Source organism: Mesoplodon densirostris, chromosome 5, assembly GCF_025265405.1.
Source record: "Mesoplodon densirostris isolate mMesDen1 chromosome 5, mMesDen1 primary haplotype, whole genome shotgun sequence".
Lineage (NCBI taxonomy): Eukaryota > Metazoa > Chordata > Mammalia > Artiodactyla > Ziphiidae > Mesoplodon > Mesoplodon densirostris.
In genome coordinates this window covers 68903200-68927690 of record NC_082665.1, presented here as the reverse complement: position 1 = coordinate 68927690, position 24491 = coordinate 68903200, and the positions used below count along the sequence as shown (strand labels likewise).

General features: G+C 37.7%; 2 protein-coding genes and 1 long non-coding RNA gene across 4 annotated transcripts in view; 2 read left to right on the top strand and 1 right to left on the bottom strand.

The window, feature by feature from the left end:
• The window catches only part of KPNA1 (karyopherin subunit alpha 1), a 53396-nt gene extending 38368 nt beyond the window's left edge, over window positions 1-15028 (top strand). The window contains exons 11-14 of the mRNA XM_060099007.1: window positions 1734-1859; window positions 3745-3872; window positions 9876-10054; window positions 11480-15028. Coding sequence (XP_059954990.1) covers window positions 1734-1859; window positions 3745-3872; window positions 9876-10054; window positions 11480-11667 — 621 coding nt within the window. The 3' untranslated portion in view covers window positions 11668-15028. The remainder of the gene's footprint in view (window positions 1-1733; window positions 1860-3744; window positions 3873-9875; window positions 10055-11479) is intronic.
• On the bottom strand, window positions 6393-20868 carry LOC132490629 (uncharacterized). 2 transcript variants are annotated; one of them, XR_009532581.1, is made up of 4 exons: window positions 20754-20868; window positions 12959-13045; window positions 12210-12511; window positions 6393-9566 (listed from the first exon to the last, which is right to left on the bottom strand). It is a non-coding gene; the product is annotated as an uncharacterized LOC132490629 (long non-coding RNA). The 2 variants fall into 2 exon arrangements; XR_009532582.1 differs by lacking the exon at window positions 6393-9566 and having other exon boundaries at window positions 11427-12511; window positions 20569-20868.
• Window positions 20869-21005: 137 nt separating this feature from the next.
• On the top strand, window positions 21006-23888 carry WDR5B (WD repeat domain 5B). The gene is made up of 2 exons (XM_060099942.1): window positions 21006-21056; window positions 21521-23888. Exon 2 carries the CDS (start codon window positions 21594-21596, stop codon window positions 22584-22586), a length of 993 nt encoding a protein of 330 aa, XP_059955925.1. The 5' UTR covers window positions 21006-21056; window positions 21521-21593; the 3' UTR covers window positions 22587-23888.
• The last annotated feature ends 603 nt before the right edge of the window (window positions 23889-24491 follow it).

The window sequence follows — 24491 nt, the reverse complement described above, 5'->3', positions numbered from 1 at the left end:
CTTGGTTTTTCCCATTTCAGTTAATGGTACAACTGTTCACCCAGTCTTGAAACTTTGCAGTCATATTTGGTGTCTCCATCTCTCACACTTTGTATAGCAAGTCAGCAGGTTTTACTGATTCTTAGTGTTTCTAGATCCACATCTGATGACCTTAGTTTGGGCCCTGTTTTCTCACATGCTGGGGTTGTTGCTGTACCTATCTTATTCATCCTCCTGCTCTCCCAGGCATTTACCCCTCTCAGTGTATTCTTCCTAATAACAGCTTAATCTTCCCTAAAGTAACTTTGTTCACATTATTTTCCTCCTAGAAACAATGAGCTTCTTTAATGCCTGTGAGATAAAGAACCATTTCAGCATTTTTTCATTTCTAACCCTTCTGTCTGCTGTGTCCTCCCTCTTCTTTGCTTATGAAATCCTGTCTGTGTTTCAAGGTGTTCCCCCCCACCCCCTCCCATGAAGTGTTTTTTTCCTTATTACTCCTCCCCAGGTATTCTTTAACTTCTGACATGCTTATTTTCCACACCACATCTTTGGCATTTAAAAATGCTTTGTGATGTCTTTCACACTGTTATCTGGAAAGACTGTACCTGTTAAACCACAAGTTTTGTTATTTTTTGAGTTAATTTAATAGGCAAAAATTGGCTTCATTTTAATTTGCATTTCTTTTGTTACTTTGTGAGGTAATTTTCTATTAAAAATGTAGTTTCTCTTACCAATTTACATATTAAAGACAGCAACGCTTTTTCCGTTGCAAATACTTTTTCACATTGTGTGGTGTGCATTTTAATTTTCATATGATTTTTGACATGCAAAAATTTCTATTTGGTGAAATTTTAATTTTTCCCCTATAATTTCTTCTATTGTTTTTATGCTTGGAAAGTCCTTCACTGTCCCCAAACCAGCTATTAACTAATATTTTCTTCTGCTTTATGGTTTCTTTTTTATATTTACTCTTTAAATAGGTTGCAGATTTATTTTACTGTTTGGTGTTAAGAATTGATTTAAAAAAAATTTTCAACTAGTTGCCCCTTATTCTAGTACCATCTATTAAATAAGACTACCAGTAATTGGAGGAAGAAAGGATTAATTTTATTACATACTTATTAATTCTTTATAAATACTTGTATTTATTTCTAGACTAGATATCCTATTCTTTTGTTCAGTGATTGATTCTTGAGCCTGTCACATATGATTTTAATCATTATAACTTTATGATTTTAGTTTCTGGTAGAGTAGATCTCCTTGTTCATGTATATTTGTCTATCGTCCTCGCCTTTGTAAGCTGTTTGATAGCTGGGGGCATATACTTTTAATCTTTGTATCCTATAAAGCACCTGGTATACTTAACTAAGCATGTATTGATTCCTTGACTTCCAGGTAGAGAATTATCAGAAGACTTAAAAATCTGAGACCACTTACGAATTTCTGGCCACTTGATACATTTACCCAAAAGACATTTTAATATGCTATAGGCATAGGAAAGTGAATAAGGCATATTGTGCCATATTAAGTATGTTTAGCAGTTGTGAGTGTATATAATGAAACTGCTTTGATAATCTTAGAAATGAATTCTTATTAGCAGTGAGTACTTTTTTACATATATAAAGTTATTTCTAAAATTTCAAGGAGAGATGTTATTTCTTTGTATTTTCTGAAAATAAAGTCTTTGAGTTAAAGGTTTACTTCAGTTTGGATTAATACAATAAGTAAAATTTTCAAACTTTTTTCTTTAGGTAATTTTGAATTGCTCAGCTCTGCAGAGTTTATTGCATTTGCTGAGTAGCCCAAAGGAGTCTATCAAAAAGGAAGCATGTTGGACAATATCTAACATCACAGCTGGAAATAGGGCACAGATCCAGGTAATCTCATAGCACCTGTCTTTTTTTCTGTATTTTTATTAGTTAAGGTTTTTTTTCAGTCAGCCTGTAAAGTATGTATAATTTTTCATTATTGCCTTGGAGAACATTAATTTCCAATGTTGTCTTATTGAGTCTACTTCTTACTTTTTTTATCCAACATTATAGAGGTTAAATCTTTTGAAACTTACACTTAGGCCTTGGTTTTTTCTCTTTGCCTTTAATATTTGATGATTTGTCAAGATCTGAGAAATAGTATCTTGTATTTTCAAAATGTTTTGATGGACTTTACGCTAAACAGATTGGCTTTACTCCTGCCAAATAAAATATTTCTTTTCCAGTGGACCCATGTGTTGGATTGCTTTAATTTTTCATGACTCTTTGGGGACCCAGTTTTCTCTAAATGGTTATGTGCCCTTTACTTTTGTCCTTGTATTAGTGGGAGAGTAATCCAAGTGAAAGGCTAAGCCGTAGGCCAAATGGTTCAGAATAGGCCATGAGAAAGGCTGGAATAATGAGTTGGAAAAGATATACCATAGACTTACGGGACTTGGAGCTGAGTGTAATCATAGAGGTCATCTAACCCAACATTCTCAATTAAAGATGAAACCGAGGCTCAGAGAAATAAAATGATTTGCTCAAGGATACCTCTAGTAAATGACAGGACCAAGATGAAGCACCTTTCCACTAAATTTTACTGACTTCCTTCAGTGTTGTAATAGAAAGAGTTCTTGACCAGGAAAGCATGGTTAGTCATCCCCAGGAGGCTGTCAGGGACTGAGATTGATAACTGTGGCATTTTATAGCATGCATGAGGGTGATTTCAGCTGCACTTTGTCTGCTACCACCAGGCTCTCATACAGAATTCCTCAGTTTTTTGATAAATGATATGAACCCATTTTAGGTTCTTGAGCTAAGGAGAAACATGAAGAAAGCAATTTGAGGAAGACTATTTTAGTATATGAGAGGGATTGAGTAAAAGTACTCTGTCTAAAGGCTATTCTGGTAATCTGTGTGGGAGGTGGTGGCTTGGAATAGAATGGTGGCAGTGCTAAAGGAAAGGAAAAGATGGACTTAGGATGTTCTGAATTGAGAATGTAAAGGAGACTTGGTGACTGATTGAATTTAGAATGAATGAATAAATAAATAAATAAATAAATAAATAAATAAATAAATAAATAGCCTTTGTAAACTAGAGAGGTTTGAAAGGAGACCTGATACAAAGAGCAGATGGTATGTTTAAGGTGGTTAGCAGATGTTAAGTAAGCTATCAGCCACCTTGGGCTGGGGCCCCAGTGAGAAATGTGGACTGGAGAGGTAGAGCACACATGTGAGAGTGGATGCTATGAGAGAAATGAGAATGGCAGAGGAAAAGAAAGAAAATTGAACTTTTATAATGTGTTATGGTGAGTGGAACAAGAGAGAAAAATAAAAGAGAAAAGAACCCAGGTAGAAAACTAGGGGATTACAAGGTCACAAACTCCAGGGAGGATGTTGTTAGTGATACTAAGTATAGCCAAAAGGTTAGGGATAATGAGGAGTTAACTCCTTCCAGTTTATTTATTTATTTTCTGCGGTACGCGGGCCTCTCACTGCTGTGGCCTCTCCTGTTGCGGAGCACAGGCTCCGGATGCGCAGGCTCAGCGGCCATGGCTCACGGGCCCAGCCGCTCTGCGGCATGTGGGATCTTCCCGGACCGGGGCACGAACCCGTGTCCCATGCATTGACAGGCGGACTTTCAACTACTGTGCCACCAGGGAAGCCCCCCAGTTTATTTTTAACAGGGGAAGGGTGTCATTAGTGAAGCTAGCTGAAAAGTTATAATTAGTGTCATGAACAGTTTTACAACTCTTGTAATTTCCCTTTCCATTTAATTTTTTCATTCCAGACTGTGATAGATGCCAACATTTTCCCAGCCCTCATTAGTATATTACAAACTGCTGAGTTTCGGACAAGGAAAGAAGCAGCTTGGGCCATCACAAATGCAACTTCTGGAGGATCAGCTGAACAGATCAAGTAAGTACTAGCTAAGTAGTGCCTTGTAAATTAAAGGAAAATTACTGTCTCCCAATTAAGAATGCTCAACTTTAACCTCTTAGAAGATTGTTCTCAGTTTCATAATTAGACTCAAGCGTATATTTGATTCCTTATATCGCTCCCATTCTCTGTTGCTGAAGATAATTCTGGGATGTGAGAGGGAAGGCATAGTTGAGGTTTTAGGTGATCAAAACACTTATAGGGGTGGCTTGAGCCTACTCTCAAGCTGCTTGATCAAAAACATCTTGGGTAGTCTAGAAGGTTACTTGTAGAATTCTTAGAGTCTAACTTTAACAGCTAACTCTTGCTATTTCTAGTTTAGATGTCTTAATAGTAGAATTGGACAGACTTGAAAGAGATGTATTGATATGCCTTAAAATAAAGTGCCAAATTCAGTAGAGGCAGGTCTCCTAAAGGACTATGTTATTCAGTAAAGGGAGAGGTCTGTGTATTAGCTTGAGACTTAAATGGCCCCTAGGGCAGCAATTTATAATCTTAATGGCTAGAGTAGGCATAAATATGGATAGGAATCAATTCCTCAAAGGAACATCATATAATCAGATGGTTAATTATGGATATATACAGTATTTCAGATAGAAAAAAAAGAAGAATGGAACCTAGACTCTTAGCCTGCCCTAAGATTCTGTGGGGAATTCAAATGAGGAGAATATGGTTACCAATGAGTGTTAAAGCATTAACGCCTTCTATGTATGTAGTAATATTGGGGAAACATAGCTACTTCTGATATTGTCGCTTTGTGGGTTAAATGTAGGTGCTCAACCAGTGCTGATTTTTTAGTGCTCTGTTGGGAATTTCAACATGAGAAGGTAAAGTAGTCCTAAGATTTCAGAAATTGATCAGGAAACAAGATTACAGAAAATAAGTATGTACCTGAAAGAATACAACTTAAATAGATTAACACATGCAGTAGCTATTTCGGTATAGTTCATCGTGGATAGGTTAGCCAAGGAGGACTTCAAGTGGTCTTCAGAGCATATTTGTAGGGGATTGGGTCTTTTTTAACCTCCAAAGTTCCGGTCTGGGGTACTATGATTTTTAAGTATGCCACCACCAGATGGCAGTAATATGAAGTAATATAGAAGTTATTAGAACAGTTGATAGTTGTCTTATGTTCAAATTTAGATTTATAATTATTGTCACTATATTTTATACCAAATGTTTTCTTAATTGAAATAGTGAAACTGTACATGTACATATTTTAAAGACATTTTAAATACTATGGTATCTTTCATCAGAAAGTATTCGGGGGTATTTTGCTCTGTTAGAGAGGAATGGACTGCCTACTCTCCCTTTTTACAATTCAGCATAGCTATTTATAATAATGGAGTTAATTATCATTCTCCTAGCAGTTTTTTCTTAACCGGGTAAAGAGTTATTTTGAAAGATTATTATAAGGGTAAAGAGTTATTTTGAAAGATTATTATAAAACTATTACAGTCCAAATTATAGAAAATAAGCTGTCTTTATTACTGATAAAAGACATCTGTGTGGCTTCTGCTTATTGTTGAGAAGACAAGATTTAGATGCAAGTGCCAGTTAGAATAACTTAGGAAGTATTCATAATTTTAGGTTAAATATAATCAAATGCTAATACATACTACAGTTCTTAAAAATGAAATATAAAGAATGTTGCCTGGAATTAAAGTTTCATGAAAGAGATGAAACTTGACATTTGGGTAGAGATTTGGCAATTCTGGAGGAGAGAGAATAGCATGAGGGAATATGCACAGTAAATGTTATTGGAAGAGGCAAATCAATCTTGCTATAGGTTATTCTTTTGCAGGGATGAGGAATTAAGTAATTGATGGACTTTGAAAACTTGGATGAAGGCCTTAATCTTGGGTATTGGGAAGACTCTGGAGTGTCTTTAACATTGAGAGTGATATGAAGAAGATAGTGGTTTTTTGTTTGTTTTTTTAATTTGGCTGCGTCGAGTCTTAGTCGTGGCATGCGGGATCTTTGTTGCTGCGTGTGGGATCTTTTAGTTGTGGCATGCGGGATCTTTAGTTGCAGCATGTGGGATCTAGTTCCCTAATCAGGGATCGAACCCTGGCCCCCTGCACTGGGGGCGTGGAGTCTTAGCCACTGGACCAGCAGGGAAGTCCCAAGAAGATAGTGTTTTGAGGAGAGGAAAGAGAGCAATTAAGATGCCATTGCAGTAGTTTAGTACACTGTGATGGCCAGAATTAAGGTAATAGCTGTAGGGACTTCCCTGGTGGTCCAGTGGTTAAGACTCCATGCTTCCACTGCAGAGGGCACAGGTTTGATTCCTGGTCTGGCAACTAAGATCCCGCATGCTGCTAGGCATGGCAAAAAAAAGTGTTGTAGCATGAGGTATGGGTCTAGATATGGGAAAGAACGATCTCTAGGACTTGGTGGCAGGTTACAGATTGCAAAGGAAAGGAAAGAGCCAAAGATGACCAGAGAAAAAGGTGGTGCTGTTGATAAAAATTAGGACGCAGAAGAAGCAAAATCCTGTTTGAGAGGGATGGCTTTATTTATTTATTTTTATTTAGTTTTGGCTGTGTTGGGTCTTTGTTGCTGCGTGCGGGCTTTCTCTAGTCGGGGCGAGCCGGGGCTACTCTTTGTTGTGGTGCACGGGCTTCTCATTGTGGTGGCCTCTTTTGTTGCGGAGCACAGGCTCTAGGCACGTGGGCTTCGGTAGTTGTGGCATGTGGGCTCAGTAGTTGTGGCTTGCGGGCTCTAGAGCACAGGCTCAGTAGTTGTCGTGCATGGGCTTAGTTGCTCCACGGCATGTGGGATCTTCCCGGACCAGGGCTCGAACCTGTATTCCCTGCATTGGCAGGCGGATTCTTAACCACTGCGCCACCAGGGAAGTCCCGAGAGAGATGGTTTAAGACACAGTGAGTTTGTTTTTCATCAGAAGAAATATTTGAGAAATATAATTCACTTTTCCAGATAGTAAATTCTTATGGACTAAATTTCCTTACCCAGAAAATTTTCTTAATGGAAGCCTTTTCTGCCACAAAAGCCAGCTAGCGTCAGTGACCAGTGATTGCTTTATCCAAGTGTTTAAAATACACCACCCATTGGAGCCAGTTCCAGACTTTAACCGTAGAATTGTGCCTGTTTTCCAGTCATCTTTTCAAGTCTTCAGACTTTCCTGAGGAAATAATTCTTGCAGTGCTTTTCTCAAAGTAATATGACTTTCCAACTCCTATACAGCCCAGGTCCTCTGTTTTGCTTTTTGGTGCAAATTACTATCTTTGGAGAAACTTGCATCAGTAGTGAAATACCACTATGGTGGTCTTAAATCTCCAAAGATGAGTGGTTGCATCAGAAAACAGCACCTTAAATTCCTCTGATCTTGTAAGGAGGTATAATTTAAGTGGCTAGAATTGGGAACCCAAAACTCATTTAATGAAATTTGCCATAATAATAATAATACCATATTTTTGCAAATATAAAACCTCACATCTTCAAAACTCTGGATTTACTTATTAGCACTTTTTTTTTTTTTTTTTTTTTTTTGCGGTACACGGGCCTCTCACTGTTGCGGCCTCTCCCGTTGCAGAGCACAGGCTCCGGACGCGCAGGCTCAGTGGCCATGGCTCATGGGCCCAGCCGCTCCGCGGCATGTGGGATCTTCCCAGACCAGGGCACAAACCCGTGTCCCCTGCATTGGCAGGCGGACTCTCAACCACTGCGCCACCAGGGAAGCCCTTATTAGCACATTTTTGGGTAGAGTTTTTTAATTAGAAAGTTTTAGTCAGTATTTATTCATTTAATTATATACAAGTTCTAGAAGCTTTCTAGAACTTAAAATTTGTTTTTAATTCTGAATCAAGTTTTCAGAATACTGGTTTTCATAATAAAAGGTTTCACAACCAGACAGTATTACAAAAGTAAATGAGGTTTTTAAAGGCGATGTAAGGATTAGAGGTTACTGAGCCAAGATTTCTAGATGGGAGAGAAAATCATATCAAGCATAGACCAGGATCAAGTTTGCAGACAATTTGGAGATTCTGAACAAATCTCTGAAATCCAGTTGGTGTTCTATAGACTTGCCTTTATAGGCCAGTGAAGTTTAAGTGCAGACATGTAAGTAATCTGTTTAATTAACTACTCTAAAATTTTGCTGGGGTTTAGTGACAGACTTAAATCTTTGATTCCCAGACTTTTCCAGTTGAGGAAACTGAGGCACAGAGAGATCAGATAACTTGTCCAAAGTCATCCAGCTTGTATGTAGCACAGCTGGGATGTAGTAGTGGTGGTTATCTCTGGGTACTTTTTATTTTTCTTTATGCTTTTCTATGTTTTTCAAATTTGCAGCAACTAACATAATCTAAAGAGGCTTGGTTTTGTTTTTTTAAGAAAAACAGTGAGAATTATGTAGATATGTTGAAGGAGTGGTTAACAGTTTCTAGTGACTAAAAACTGTGGTGTAAAGGAAGGGGAGATGGTCAGAAATGGCTTTATGCCTTACCTAGTCTCTTTATGACTGACCTAGTCTATTCCTAGGACATATCATCTAAATTGTCAGTAAATATTTAAAGTTACACACAATACTATTAAATTCATTCCTTTGTAAATAATAAAGCTAAATATTACATAAAACTTTTAAAAAAATTAAGCCTTTTTAAAGAACATTTTTAGATTTACAGAAAATTTTAGATAATACAGAGTTCCTGTATACTTCCCTCCCTTCTAAGTTTCTTCTAGTAAAATCTTGCTTTAGTGTGGTTACATTTGTTATAGTTAATGAACCAGTACTGATACTTTATTAGCTTAAGTTCATATTTTATATTAAGGGTTATTCTTTGTGTTGTACAATTATAGGTTTTGATGAATGTTTCCACCATTGTAGTATCATTCACTGCTCTAAAAATCCCCTCTGCTTCACCTATTCATCACTACTCCCTTACTTCCATCCCTCAAATCCCTGGCAACCACTATTCTATTGCCTTTATAAGTTTTCTGTTTTCCAGAATGTCATATATTTGGAATCATATAGTATGGAGTCTTTTCAGACTAGCTTCTTTCACTTAGCAATATGCACTTAAGGTTCCTTCACATCTTTTCATGGCTTGATAGCTCATTTTATTTCTTTTCATCACTGAATAATATTCCATTGTCTGAATGTACTACAGTTTATTCAGTCACCTATTGAAGGACATTTTGGTTGCTTCTAGTTTCTGGCAGTTAGGAATAAAGCTCCTGTAAATCTTGTACAGGTTTTTGTGTGGACATAAATTTTAATCTCAATTGGGTAAATGTCTAGGAGTGTGATTGCTGGATCATATGGAAAGCTTTGTTAAAAAAACAAGAACAAAAACCTGCCAAGCTGTCTTTCCAAGTGGTTATCCTATTTTGTATTCCCACCAGCAAAAAAATGAGAGTTGTTTCTCCACATCCTTACCCCTGTTTGGTATTGTCAGTGTTTTGGATTTTAGCCATTTTAATAGATGTGTAGGGACATCATTGTTTTGATTCGCAGTTCCTGAACGACATATGATGTTAAGTGTCTTTTCATATGCTTTTTTGCCATCAGCATATCTTTGTTGAGATCTTTTGCCCATTCTTAAATTCTGTTTTCTTATCTTTAAGAGTTCTTTGTACACAATAGAATTGGCTTGTTGGGCTTGTGCTGGCTTTAGCACCAAGTGTGTCCTGTTTCAGAGGTGTGGTTACCTATAGAAACAAAAATGAAATTAATCAAAAGTATACTATTTTGAAGAATCACTCATAAGAGTAAGAGAGTATTCCAGTTCCTTTGAGTCTAATAATTGTGGAGGGAAAAAAGAATGGTGATAGTGCCAGATAACTGGTTTTTTTTTTTTTTTGTAGCTTTTTTTTTTGACAAGCTGTAGGTTGTATGGTTGAATGGGTGCCTACTTTTATTTCTACAGTGAATTTGAGGATTTCCCTTCTACCAATTTCATAAAAGTTTTATGAAATGAAAAGCTTTGCTTGACTAAATTGTTCTTTGTATTAATTTAGGTACCTCGTAGAACTGGGCTGTATCAAGCCACTCTGTGATCTCCTCACAGTCATGGACTCTAAGATTGTACAGGTTGCCCTAAATGGCTTGGAAAATATCCTGAGGCTTGGAGAACAAGAAGCCAAAAGGAATGGCACTGGCATTAATCCTTACTGTGCTTTGATCGAAGAAGCTTATGGTAAGACAGATTGTTTAATAGATGTCCTGAAATTATTTTTTTCCTTTTTCTCCATGCTTTTCTGGCTTGTCCACACCTGTCATTAGCAAACTCATACAAAAAAGTTGTTCTGAGTAATATTTAGCATGCAGAATTGGAAAAGAAGATGCACTGTAGATGTGAAGAGAAGCAAGTACCCTTTTAAGTTGGGCCCTTTTTACACTGGGCTGTTAGGATCTTCCATTCCCTGACTCTGCTTGCCATTGTGGGTACTTTTGTATTCTTACTAGTCCATCTGAGCCTCAAGAGCATCCATATCTACTGTAGACTATGCCCGACTCCACTCCTTTTCTCTTGTAAGATTTTAGAGTTCTGATTTTGAGTTGCATCCCCCAATTCCTGTGTTCCTAAAGTGTTCTTGACTGTAAAGGTTTCTAAGAGTTTCATTAGAAACAGTAGAGTCACTATCTGCCATTTGGTTTCCTCATTCTTCCAATCTCAGTTCTAACTGTACTCTTAATCACTGGTTTACCACTGTACTTTAAAACTTTTAAGTTCCCTAAGTGATTTTAATGCATAGCCAGGACTGAAAACCACTGCTCTAGGGTTTGTTTATTCCTAAAATTGGAATTAGGGATCATAGGGCACATTCATCTTCACATTTATCAGATAATGCAGAATTGCTTTCCAAAATGACTTTAACAGTTTACCATTTTTTAAAGGCCTGATTATAAAAACTATATTCCTGCTTAGTGTAAGAAATTTTGAAATGTATGAAAAGACAAATGTTCCTCTACCCAGATCTTTTGCCATAGGAGAGGACTTTTGTTAATTTTTGCATGTGTGTGTATATATATATATTTTAAAATATGGATACATATATATGTATCTTTTTCTTTTGAGCAATGTTAACATTTATTTCCAGTATCGCTGTAGCAGTTAGATTGCTTATGGCTATAGGTAAAAGAAAGCCTAGCTCAGATGTGCTTAAACTTAATAAAGGGAGGAGTATGTGTTGGCTAATTGTTCTGGTTAGACTTCTTAGTTTAAGCAATAGAAATTGATTCTGATTGATTTAAGGATATTACACATTTGTTGAAATGATACTGGATAGCTCAGAGCCTAGGTAGATAGAACCAGAGCAAAGAATAAATTAGGCCACAGACACAGTCCAGTAGGAAAACTTCTGTTCCTAGCCTTGGGCACAGGATGATGTGACTGTTACGGAAACTGCTGCTTCTGGGGACTGGCTGTTTCTTGCATACATTTTTAATATGTCAGTTTGCAATAGTATTATTCAGATGTAATCCCAGCAATGTTTTCTATGTTGCTGCAAGATGATTATGAGATGTAGAGAATCTTCCTTTTATGTCAAGGAAAGAGACATGGCAAAATATAGTTTTATTAGAATTTCCAACAGATTTTTTTTTTAATTCTTCATTCTAGGTCTGGATAAAATTGAATTCTTACAGAGTCATGAAAACCAAGAGATCTACCAGAAGGCCTTTGATCTTATTGAGCATTACTTCGGGACCGAGGATGAAGACAGCAGCATTGCACCCCAGGTTGACCTTAGCCAGCAGCAGTACATCTTCCAGCAGTGTGAGGCGCCTATGGAAGGTTTCCAGCTTTGAAGCAATACTCTGCTTTCATGTCCCCGTGTCAGACCAGGCTACCCAGTCAAGTCCTCTTGTGGAGCCCACAGTCCTCATGGAGCTAACTTCTCAAATGTTTTCCATAATACTGTTTGCGCTCATTTGCTTGCCTTGCGCACCTGCTCTCTTACACACATCTGGAAAACCTCTGGCTCTCTGTGGTGGAATACCCTTCTAATAAAAGGGTAACCAGAACGGCCCACTCTCTTATGGAAAACCCTAGGCTTTGGAGATCCGCAGTTATATATTATAGAGTCATGGGAATATACACATAACAATGTGGCTCCTTTTTTTTTTTTTTTTTCTGGGGGAAAAAAGAGGACTCCTCATTCCCTTTAATGTGGGAAAAAATACATTAAAAGATGAGACTAAACCTTTATCTTGAATTTCACACAACTACTTGCAACAAGGGAGATGTTTAGACCTGTTGTGTACTTCAGAGTACTTTTCATGAGTTCTTCCACAGTGAACCCTTGGATTACCTGGTGGCTTTTTCTAGCCAAATTTGCATTAATCCTTACTGAGATTGGATGGTTTTCTTTCCTCTGTTGGCGCCATTCTCCACAGATACTCAACCATCCGCTCCCTCACCTTCAGCCTTCAGTGAATGTGCTTTCTAGTTGTCAGGAATGCTGAAGAATTAACACTTTGACTCTTAAATGTGATACTGGTTTGAAGATTCCCTTAGAGCAAAAGGAGAGGGGCACATATTAATTTGTATGGCTATTGCTTCTCTTTGGTCTTATGTGTCTTAGGATTTGGAAGTGGTTCAATTCTAATGCTGGTATGAAGATTTAGAATCCTTAGTGATCGAAACCGTATCCTGTAATTCAATAAACAAGTTAAAAACAAATAGAAAAAAAAAAAGCCCTCTGATTTCCCCAAACTTAACCAGTGTGACTAGAGGCTGTGTTTCTGCATTAAAACAAATGTTTCAGGCTTTGTGGTCCTGATCAAGGTCCTCATTAAATTGGAGTTCACCCTAGGTGCTTTTCCCCTCTGTGACTGGCAAGTAACACATGCTTTTAAAGGTTACTTAGGGAATTCTTTTTTTTTTCCCCTTAGTTGGGTGCAGCTGGATTCTCATGTATTCATACTGCACATAAGTAGCATCCTTATCTTAAATAACCATCTTCTGGACATGACCTGTTTAACCCAAATAAGGGCAGTGATCTTTTTCTTATAACCTCATTGTTCCCTAATCATTTCATTTCATCTCCTACTAGTACTACCCAGTCAAGTCCCCTCCATAAAATAAAAACAGTTCTACCTTCTGGCTCATTTAATGATGACTGCAATCTCTACCTGCAAATGGCGCTTCCAGTACTGTCTTCAGTGATCCACATTTGTGCTCAGACTGGAATGAAAAAATAAGCTTAATTGCCAAGAGAACTGCAACTGAGTTCAATACAACTTCTTGGTGCTAGTTGGCCATCTTGACTCAATGTTGGGATATACTATCAGAAGATTTTTTGTTGATGTGCTGTTCAAAATGAATTCTGAAGGAAAAGTTGCTCACTTTTTCAGAGAATATCCTTTTATTAAACCTCTTTACTTTAGTCCTCTTCTAGAATTCATTATAGCCCCAAAGCGTAACTATTTGGAAGTTCCCCTGACAAGCTGTTACATCTCTGGTAAATCCTGCTGAACTTTAGGGACATTCAGAGCTTTCATACCTCATCATGTTATTTAAGCAGCCAACTTATGTGATCTGATTTAAACTTAAAAAAATCCACTTCATTCAAAGTAGAAAGATACAAAGACAGAGGACATTTATCAGCCAAGCATGTGATGCATTTTTTTTGCATCTAGTCTGTAACTGTGTCTGTGCTCTGGATGGATACCGTCTGATGTCTGTCTGTTACTGATGGAGCAGCCACGCAGAACTAGTCAACTCCCATCTATAACTGTTACTCTTTCTAGTGCTGCTTTGTGCTGAAAGAACATTTTAGTTTACTGCACTTGACCTGTAAAAGACTTTGATTCTTTGTAATTTTAGGGACAAATTAGGTGGTTAATTTAAAGAAAAACTTTCAATGTTGCCTTTACATCACATTAAAATATAACTTCTTTCAGAAGGGTAATAGAAACACTGATTCATAGTAAAAATCTTGTTTTTAGCTTTGACTTTTTCGTGGCTGAGTTTTTTTTAATTGTAAATTACTGGTAACATTAGGATGTTTTAAATCATGTACCTTCTATTGGATAATTTAAAAAATTTCAGCTCGTTTTGATAAACCAATTTGAATGGAAAAAATATAAAACAAAATTATTTCCCCAAGTTAGCAAGAAGAGCATACATTGGGATTTTTTGCTAGCAATTGCAGGTGTCTCAATGAATGAATGAAAACAAAGAAAGTCCATTTAACTAATGTGGTCTATTTTCTGTCTAAAACAAGAGGAATTTATGTTGCTCCTGTCTGAGAAGTTCATGAGCCATGAGATAACGAGCTAATTTTTTGCAATGAATTTTTTTAAATATAAAAGTTGGAATTGATTAAAAGTTAAATCCCAGCATAACTGTTGTAACTGATAAAGCAGCCTTTTGGGCAACAGAATGACATTTAGGAGGTAGCTGTTAAGTCCTATTTTTAGTTCTCTACCTGGCAGATTGTATCAATTTACTTTATTGTATAATCTTATCACTAAGATGTTACTTATTACAAAAGCATGCTAACTTCAACACAGGAAAACTCTTCTGTAGTTTAATATACTGATGGGGGTGGGGTGGGAAGTGGCTTGATTTTACTTTCCTCTCCTTTTCTTCCTCCTCCAAACTCTCAAAGTGTATTCTTTGAAATGAGAACTTTAGTGGGAAAAAAAGCATTGATAACATTTGGGATGTAAAGGCACTTTGTATCTGAAGGACCAGGAGGTAGATAAAGGCCAGACTGAGAGACACCAAGAAAGGTAAAGATGATAGATACGAAGAATGGTGAGAATTAGGAGACAGAGTTCTCCATGGAACACTTTTAATTCATGTTGTCACTAAGTAATTAGAACCCTTTTAAACTTATATCAGCTGTACTGTTTTCGAAAATTCTATTGCCCTAGGATTGTTCCTTCCATCTGCCAGATAAAGCTGAATGGGCTCTGGGTCATTTTTCATCGTTATTGTTACAGATATAAACTTTAACAGTTATCCCATAATAAATCTGAATTATTCCAGATTGTTGCTGACTTTGCATAAGAAAAAATATGTAGTATATTTTATTAATCAAACTTTGTCAACTATTCTTTGTTGTACATGGCCACCCACGGGCAACTATGAATTTACTTCTCTAGTGCTAAATAAATATTTCAGTTATTTAATACCCCAATTTGGGGTTGCATTGTGAAAGAGTTTTCCTCAGGTTGAAGAATTTTTCTTTCTCGCTAATGAAATTTGTGAACATTTTTATATCAATAGGCAAGTCATTATAGCTGTTTAAGGGCTTGGGGCTTTTTACATACATTAGAAATTGTGATGTCTAAGGGTGATTGTCACTAAAGAAAAGGGATCCACTTTTAGAAAGAGGTATTATTTGCTTTTCATATTTATTTACTATGTTCTACCTCCTATATTCCAAAATTTGCTCATTTGCAGAGACAGATATACCTATATATGGAAGTCTCAAATCTGAATTTTTTGCCATCTGAAGTTAACAGAACCATTTTCTTCTGTTGTGAGGTGAGCAGAGTAAATATATACCCCGCTGGGAAATATTCTTGGCTATTTTTTTCTATCAATCATCAAAAGTTAAAGTTACATATATATCTTTAAGAAGCTAAAGTAATTGAAGGCAGATGTAGTACTACTAGTACAGTAAGTCTGCTCTAACTTGGAGAATATTCTATAACATGCTTTATTGTCAGAAAAGGATAGGTAGTAACAATGGGTACCAGAGCATCAGAAGAATGTGATAAAGTAAAATAAATATCATTATATGCTGATTCTAAAAATATCAGATTGCTACTGGACATAAAATTCATCTGGAAGTTTGGGGTAAGAAGAAAGGATTAAGGGTAGATGAAGTTCCATTCTGTTTTCAGCTAGGGGTAGACAAGGAAGTCCCATCTGTTTTCCTGCAGGTCACATAAAGGCAACTAGTCTTTATTTGAACCACTGTTGTGTTCCAGGTGCCTGGCTAAGTAAGGGCTTTCACTTTTTCTCATTTAATCCTTCAACTGCTCTTTGAGGTGGATAATTGTCATTATGTTATAGTGACAAAATCAACACTTAGGAGAATTTACTTTGCCTCAAGGCACAGCCCTTGGACACTGTCTAAAGGTGGGGAAAAGCCCTGCAGGCTGTGTGTCTTGAAGAAAGCAGCAGTCACAGTGGAGGTGTTCTGTGCCAAGAATTCCCAGAACAAGACACAGCAACCACAGCGGGGCCAACTCTTGTTTTGTTGGGCCATTCTTTCTTGTTCTTCCTTATCAGTCCCCTTGAAATGACTAAATCAGGTATGAATTGCTTTTAGGTTACATAATCTGGAGTGTAGACCCTCTCAGTCCAAACATTTTTCCTCTTCTGTGGTGCTAAAATTCTGTATGACCTGACAAGTTAAAAATAATATATAAATGATTGATTTTGAGTTTAGTAGCATAATGGCTAAACTCAGAAACATGTTTCCATTCAACAAACTCAAATGTAGAAAGTACTGACAGAGAGGGAAAGGCTTTGGAACAAAGAATGCTGCCATAGAAAGCAGTGCCATCCATGGATGTGAATTTAACACAGCTTACTTCCTAAAGGAGTGTCAACACAAGGAGTGTCCAAAGTTTAAAAAAATGACCTTTTAATGTATGTTGTTGAGTATGTTCTGCTTACCTCGTCATTTTGACCACTCTATGTCCTTTTTCAAAGTGTTCTTACACTTTGATTTGGAATGGTTCTAATGATTCTTTGTACTTGAATGTGGTTGGTCAGGCCATGGATGAGTGCCTTGCACACAGTAGACATTCAATAAATATTAAATGACTGAAGGAATGTGCATCTATGTGATATTAGTAAAGGGTACTTGGTTACCAAAGAAAGCTCAAAGGAATTCCTTTATGCTGCTGTTTGAAACAAGGATTAACAACTCTTTAGTGTCTCAAAATTTAAGTGTTTTATATATAGTTCCCTTTCAGGAGACATAATTTGACCTGAAGTTTACAAAAGCAAACGCTGTCATAACACAGGTTTGTTATATTAAAACAAACAAAACAAAACAAAACCTATGCCTTCTGAGAAAAGTTAATGGGTATATTTTACAGGGTAACTAATATATAATCAACCCCATGTTTATATATACACCAGAAATAGCTCATCAGTCTCTTCTGGCATACTCTAAGAAGAAAAAAAATTTTTTGCCAATTATATCCAACCAATATGGAAGTGGTGGTTGCCTTAGGCTATTAAATAGAGATTTTTCATTTTTACACATTGTATGTATTGCTGCATGAGAATACTTTATACATTCTTCCAATTTAAGTGACAAATCAGTAGAAAAAGAAAGATGTATTTATTCATTCTGTGATTGCTTCTCTACCATTTTTGAGATTCCACTGACCAGGTATTTTTTCTGAAAACAAAACAAAATCTTAAAACAGTCTTAGTTCCTGCAGACTACACTATCATCCATAGTACACAACTGTAGGGTTTACAAGTTTATTAAAGCTAGCTTAGATGACTGTTGCCCCTATTTCATTTGACATTTTGAAAAAAAAGTACTTTTTTAACATCTTTATTGGGGTATAATTGCCTTACGATGATGGTGTGTTAGTTTCTGCTTTATAACAAAGTGAATCAGTTATACATATACATATGTTCCGTATCTCTTCCCTCTTGCATCTCCCTCCCTCCTGCGTCTCCCACCCTCGCACCCTCCCTACCCCACCCCTCTAGGCGGTCACAAAGCACCGAGCTGATCTCCCTGTGCTATGCGGCTGCTTCCCACTAGCTATCTATTTTACGTTTGGTAGTGTATATATGTCCATGCCACTCTCTCACTTTGTCACAGCTTACCCTTCCCCCTCCCCATATCCTCAAGTCCATTCTCTAGTAGGTCTGTGTCTTTATTCCCGTCCTGCCCCTAGGTTCTTCATGACCTTTTTTTTTTAAAAAAAGTATTTTTCTAATTTTAAAATCAATAGTGGTCATTTCTGTGATCTTGAATGTTTTTCCAAAGAATGAAATTACTCTCTAAATTCCTTTATCTATACCCACTTAACGTGAGGAAGCCAAAGGAGCCCAACGGGTGTCCACAATATGGATCACTGCCCTATCTAAAACACTTGGCCCCAGCATTATTTATGGGTAAGGAGAAAATAGAAACCCAGAAGGCCACAGTGGTGGGGAGAGATCTGGGCAGGCTGGAGTGCAAATTAGCATACAAAGAGTGTAGAATCTTCCAAGATTAACTTCTGATAATGAGGAGAGCCTTCTTGGGAAGTCCACACTTACTGTTCTGGTGTGCTGGGGGCAGTCCCAGTTTTTAAATCAACACCTGTTAATTATTTTAGTGCCCCGTTTCACTTTAAAGAAGTCTCAGTTTAGATAAGTTGCATGGCCACCCCACATTTAGCCCAAAGAGATGCTTGTATATTTAAACTGCTAGTGGTCTTAAGCAACTGGGTATGTATAGAGTTCCATTATGCTTGATTTTTGAGGTCTGGATTTGGTAATCAGTTGCTACGAAGGACGTCAGTCAAGTTGTCCCTTAGTATAGGAATCACTCCCAGGCCGTGTTTAAGGTCTGACACACATACCCACCCCCCGACCCCCAATTTTTTTTTACAATTAAAAAAAAAAAATGACCCATTTGTGGCAATATTTCTACTTAGAATTGCAACTTTACTGGGTAGCAAGGAGAATAAACCTTTCAACCACAGATGAGACTTTCAGTTCTAAAACTTCTATGGGAAATTTAAAGAAACTTTAATAGGAGAGAAACTTCCAAATCACCTATCTGGTGAAGATTAAAAGTAGCAAAAATAGAAATGATTAAAAACGGGACCGAGTAAGGAATTTTGCTTGCGGGCCCCAAATGCAAATCTCTGGTTATGGTTTCAGCCACTTTGGATTTACTTGTATCAGTATTCCCTATTCCTACACACTCCACAGTTGCTGATGCTCCCCTCCTCCCAAGGAAGTAAACTAATTGTTTGTCCTAATCCATACGGACTACAATATTAGGACTGCATGTTAGTACTAGAACATGACTAATGAATAAAGATTTAACTAGTTATGTTCATAGCTTTTTCTTTACACGAGTTCCTGATGCTATTCATAAAAACACTGCAGACACCAAGAAATGAATTTTAATACTGAAATCTCTCACTCAAATTTTGGGAAAATCTGACACAAAATCATTTCTGGATATTCCTGTCAACACATTCTTAGTTGTGTGCCCACTCTCTCCCTCATGCCTGTGGTATTTCTAGTGGGCTAAATATACTCCAGTACCAACACCCATCTTAGCCCTCAGACCATGTGTTTACCTTGTCTAATTGCCTTTCTTTACTGTGTTGGAAAAATACAGATTTACTTATATTCTTTGAAGCAAAGCCTATGCTTTGTTCTGTGAAGTGCTTTTAAATTTATTTTTTAATGAGTTATTTAGAGTGTTTCTAAGCTTCCCAGTAAAAATCACTCTAACCCTAGCAAATGGGAGGAGGAAAGGAGAGGGAGGAGGTGGAGTTTAATCAGATTAAGATAATGTATAAAAATGGATGCTTCACATCATTTTAAAGATGCTCTTCCCATTCTCAGCACCACATTGTGTTTATACTGTTAATTTGCACTAGCTAAGTCAATTCCTGTCTAAATTCCAAACTAGAGTAGTAAGGTCTTTAAGTAATGAGGTTTTAACTAGTTTATTCTAGGTGATCTGATTATGCTGTTGTGCCTTATAAAAGCAAGACTTTAAATTATCCCAAGTATAGGACAGGAGACCCTTTGTTTCCAAATGCTTTAATTGGTGACTGACAGAAAACATCATGAGACACATTTGCCTCTTCACTTCAACTGGCTACCAGGAAAACCTTTCAAACAACACTAACAGCCTCTCTTGGGCACTCTTTATTGAGCAATTACGATCGACTCTCCCTATATGTGGGTTACACATCCTCACATTCAACCAACCACAGGTCAAAAATCTTCCCCCCAAAATCCTGAAAGTTCCAAAAAGCAAAAATTGAATTTGCTTCATCCTGACAACTATGTATATAGCATTTATATTCTATTAGGTATTGTAAGTAATCTAGAGATCATTTAAAGTATAGGGAAGGATGTGAGTAGGTTATATGAAAATACTCCAGCATTTTATACAGAAGACTTGAGCGTCCAGTGGATTTTGGTATGATGTGTGGCGGGGCGGGGGGGAGGGTGTCGTGGAACCAATTCCCTGTAGATACCAAGGGACAGACTATACAGGATTGGAGAAAACAGGCTTCCATTTTGGTAAACTTATTCTTGTTTAAAGAGTAATTTACACCTGAAAAGCATCTATACTTCACAGCCACTAATCATTTCTTAAAAGTAGGGAGGGCTGGCTAAAGCGTAGTTACGAGTAACCTTACACATTTCTTACCCCATTCCACCTTTTCCGTTCCAAACACCTATGCAGATCTGAACTTTCCTTGTCTTTGGAAATTTAAACCGTAAGGAAGTGCTAAGACAAACGTCTGCTCATTTCCCCCGGCACTACCATGTCGGGCTACCTGGTCACTGGCCTTTAAAGGCCCCTAACACATATTCTTTATCCTTCCCGAAACGTTTAGGGAACACTTTTTAAATCAGAAGTCTTACAATCTGGGCGTAAATTTAGGTACGTCCCCCTCGCCTACTTGCAGCCTTTCGTACCCCCCACCAGGCTCTACACCACAGCAGGAGGAGAACAGAATGAAAGCCACCTGTGCAGCCGGAATATACGCAGAGTCATCGGCGCTGGGTGGGCCCCGGTCGGCTAAGAAACGCGCGGTCTGAGCGCCTTACATCCAAATGCGGCCTTAACCCTGCAGCTACGGGCATCGCAAAATTCAGTCCGTTCTCGTCACACGGTTTCCAAAAAGTAATGAATGTTCTTCGAAATACTCACTGCTTCCCACGCTAGCCAGTGAGGTCTGGTAGAAGCCTTGTTCACTTTCCCTCTCGCCCAAGAAGGCAGCGAACTGCTCGCGCGTGGAGGACGAAAGCGCAAAAGGCCGGAAGAAAACCTCAGGACTTTCTTTTGCGCAAGCGCAAGCGGGCTTCCCCCACAAGCCACCTCGGTTCGGAAGTGGTGGTGGAAGGGGCAGTCTCTGCTCATGCGCCCGGCTGTGCTGCTCTCGCGTTAGTTTGCTACGGAGTGGTGTGGAGAGTGAGCCGCAGGACTGGACCTCAGGAAATCGAGCCCACGCAGGTTTTCGCTTAGCTTCTGATAGCTGTTTAAAGCGGTGATTCATTCATGCTCAAGTAGAGTACCTAAAGTCTGGCGGGTAGGGGTGCTCAGTAGTCTCATACATTTCAGAGCTGGGGTGAGGAGCGGTGAGAAATACTTTATGTAGATTCCCACCCCACCCCTCGCCCACCCCCCATCGCCCCACTGCTCCGCGTGCAGCTTTGGACCGCTTTGTACATTCGCAGGATACCCAGCAGTAATACCTTACTTGCCGACAGCGCACAGGACCCTTTTAATAGTATTTCTCAAGTATTTGTTTACAGAGGAAGAAGCGAGGAAAAACTGAGGCGGTCCAAGCCGTGCTGCTGTATCAGTGTATATTGCAGTTTAAAAACGATACAGAAATTATTGTCACTAAAAGACCGTTTTTTAGTTTGTTGATTTTTTTTGAGTCCGATGTTTTTTGTCTTCATTTTACTGGACAGAAGAGCCAAAATACTGGCTGCCTGGTTCAGGACCGGACATCTAGCCAGCCTACAGACGTGGAGCTTCAGAGTCATGACTACAAAGGAGTCAGGAGGTGCCAAAGCAGAGTCGGCTCTCTCCTCATCAGCCAATCCGAGCAAGTGTGTGTCTGAAAAACCAAACTATGCTCTGAAATTTACTCTGGTGGGACATACGGAAGCAGTATCATCAGTTAAGTTTAGTCCTAATGGAGAATGGCTGGCAAGTTCTTCTGCTGATAAAGTAATTATAATTTGGGGAGCCTATGATGGAAAACATGAGAAAACACTTAAAGGACACAATCTGGAAATATCAGATGTTGCCTGGTCATCAGATTCCGGTCGTCTTGTTTCTGCCTCAGATGATAAAACTCTAAAGATTTGGGATGTGAGATCTGGAAAATGTTTGAAAACGCTTACTGGGCACAGTGATTATGTTTTTTGCTGTAATTTCAATCCACCATCTAACCTCATCATTTCAGGATCTTTTGATGAGAGCATGAAAATATGGGAGGTGAAAACAGGAAAGTGCCTTAAGACTTTGTCTGCTCATTCTGACCCAGTTTCTGCTGTTCACTTTAATTGTAGCGGGTCCTTGATAGTGTCAGGTAGCTATGATGGTGTCTGTCGAATCTGGGATGCTGCATCAGGTCAGTGTTTAAAAACACTTGTTGATGATGATAACCCTCCTGTCTCTTTTGTAAAATTTTCTCCAAATGGTAAATATATTCTCATTGCAACTTTGGACAATACTCTTAAACTATGGGATTATAGCAGAGGCAGATGCCTGAAGACATATACTGGTCACAAGAATGAGAAATACTGCGTATTTGCCAGTTTTTCAGTTACTGGTGGAAAGTGGATTGTGTCTGGTTCAGAGGATAACCTGGTTTACATTTGGAACCTTCAGACTAAAGAGATTGTACAGAAATTACAAGGCCATACAGATGTCGTAATCTCAGCAGCTTGTCATCCTACAGAAAACATCATTGCATCAGCAGCATTAGGAAATGACAAAACAGTTAAATTGTGGATGAGTAATTACTAAACCCTTTAGAAATCAAGTAGTAGAGTCAAATTGGCCAAAAAAAAAGGTATTTTAAAAGATGGTTTCCTCTCAATTTTGGCATGGTTTTGTATTTTTTTTAAAACATTGCCTTGAATTACAAGATTTTAAGACCTATAACCTCAATTTGCAAAGCAACACAGTCTAGATCCCAGGGCTTCTGACTTTAATCTTGAGGTCTGTTATTAATCTCTTGTGTCTGTCCTTGAGCAGATTCTCATTCTGTTCCTCTACTGACTATTCTAGAGGATCAATGTATTTGACAAAAATTTAGAAGTAAGGCTCACAAGACAGGATGACTGATTAAATGAGGGGAGCAAGGGAGTCTGGAATAACTCCAAGGTATTTGGTTTGGGCGATCAGATGAATTAAGAGAATAAGCCTAGGATGGTGGTGGATTGGAGATTTATGTCAGATGCCACTCACACACTTTAAGTGATAGCCTACACGATGGGACGTGAAATGGTCCATGGAATCAAGTTTGTAAATTGGGAAAAATAAGCAATGGTTGTGTTTGTTCTGAGTCTAAAAGTTTTAAGTTTTTATCAAAATAAAAATTAAAAATAAACCAGAACAAAATTATAAAGGCATTTTACTGAAGGACTTCTCACTACCTCGTCAGATTGCCCTGTCCTGATCCTCAGGGCAAGCTCAATGTCTGAATGAGGCTGCTCTCTTTCATTAGGTCTGACCTAACCCTACCCATGCTACAGACTCAGTTCAGAAAATCACCACTCTGTGTAACCGTCACTGGCTGCCTGCCTCCAGCCACAGCTGACAGCTGAATTCGGTTTTCTTGCTTGCTATAGCTTCTGTTATAAAATTCAAAATGTATCATTTACCAATTTGTGTTGTAATGGTTTCAAGGGCCATCTGTCTGGTAAACTATGAGCTCTGCGGAGTCAAGTATGTTTCATTTATCTTGCTATTCTTACTTTTTCTATATAGGAGGGACTCAAGTAATGTTTGATGAATAACAATGAATTATACCACCATCACAACTTCATTCCTTGCCTGCTTTCAATAGGTTTTTGGAGTCAATTCCCTATACTATTATTTTTGTTGATTAAAAGTACCTAACCATAGCCTCACATGTTAACTTTATTCAAACAGGGCTTACAGGAAATATAAAGTGGAAAATGTTTTCTGCCCATTTTACCTATAGAGACATGATAAACATGAAAAAATCTAGGAATTAAGCAAAACATAGTACAATGATCACTTAATTGAAAGTAGGTATTATAGAATACAAAAGAAGACAGTTTTGCCCTTGTTGCTTTTAATAGTGCTCATGAAATATTTGCTTGACAAGTTGTAAGCAATATAAGATACTAGAGTTACGAGTAGGTGAGTGACTGCTAAGAAGTTAATAAGTGAGGGTACTGGGAGAAATGGGATTAGATAGGGGCATGAAATTTATATTTAACCCAAAAAGAGGTAGTCACTATAAGTTATTGAATAGGAGAGTTGACACAAAATGAGAAATGATTATATAAATTCTTGCTGCATGGTAGCATTTTTGAGCTTTGACTTAATCATACATTTTATTACAATATATCTCCATGATACAACACTTTAAAATGCTTCTTTAGAAGTTAAAAATGGTATTCTATGAAGAAAGACGATACTTTTAAAAAGAAGTACATTAGATTTTACCCATATTTAAAACCCATATTTAGATAAGATGTAACATAAGTGTTCCAAAATAATCAAGAAAAACTAATCTGCTAAAATGTATACAAAGCAATGCTTTTTGATGATAAATTTGCAAGTGATAAAAATCAAAGAGCTTGATATCTAAAATGAAGCTAAGGTTAAAGTACTGTAAAGTATATAGACAGACACAACATCATCAGATAGATTATGAAGCTGTAGGTAGAGTTGTGC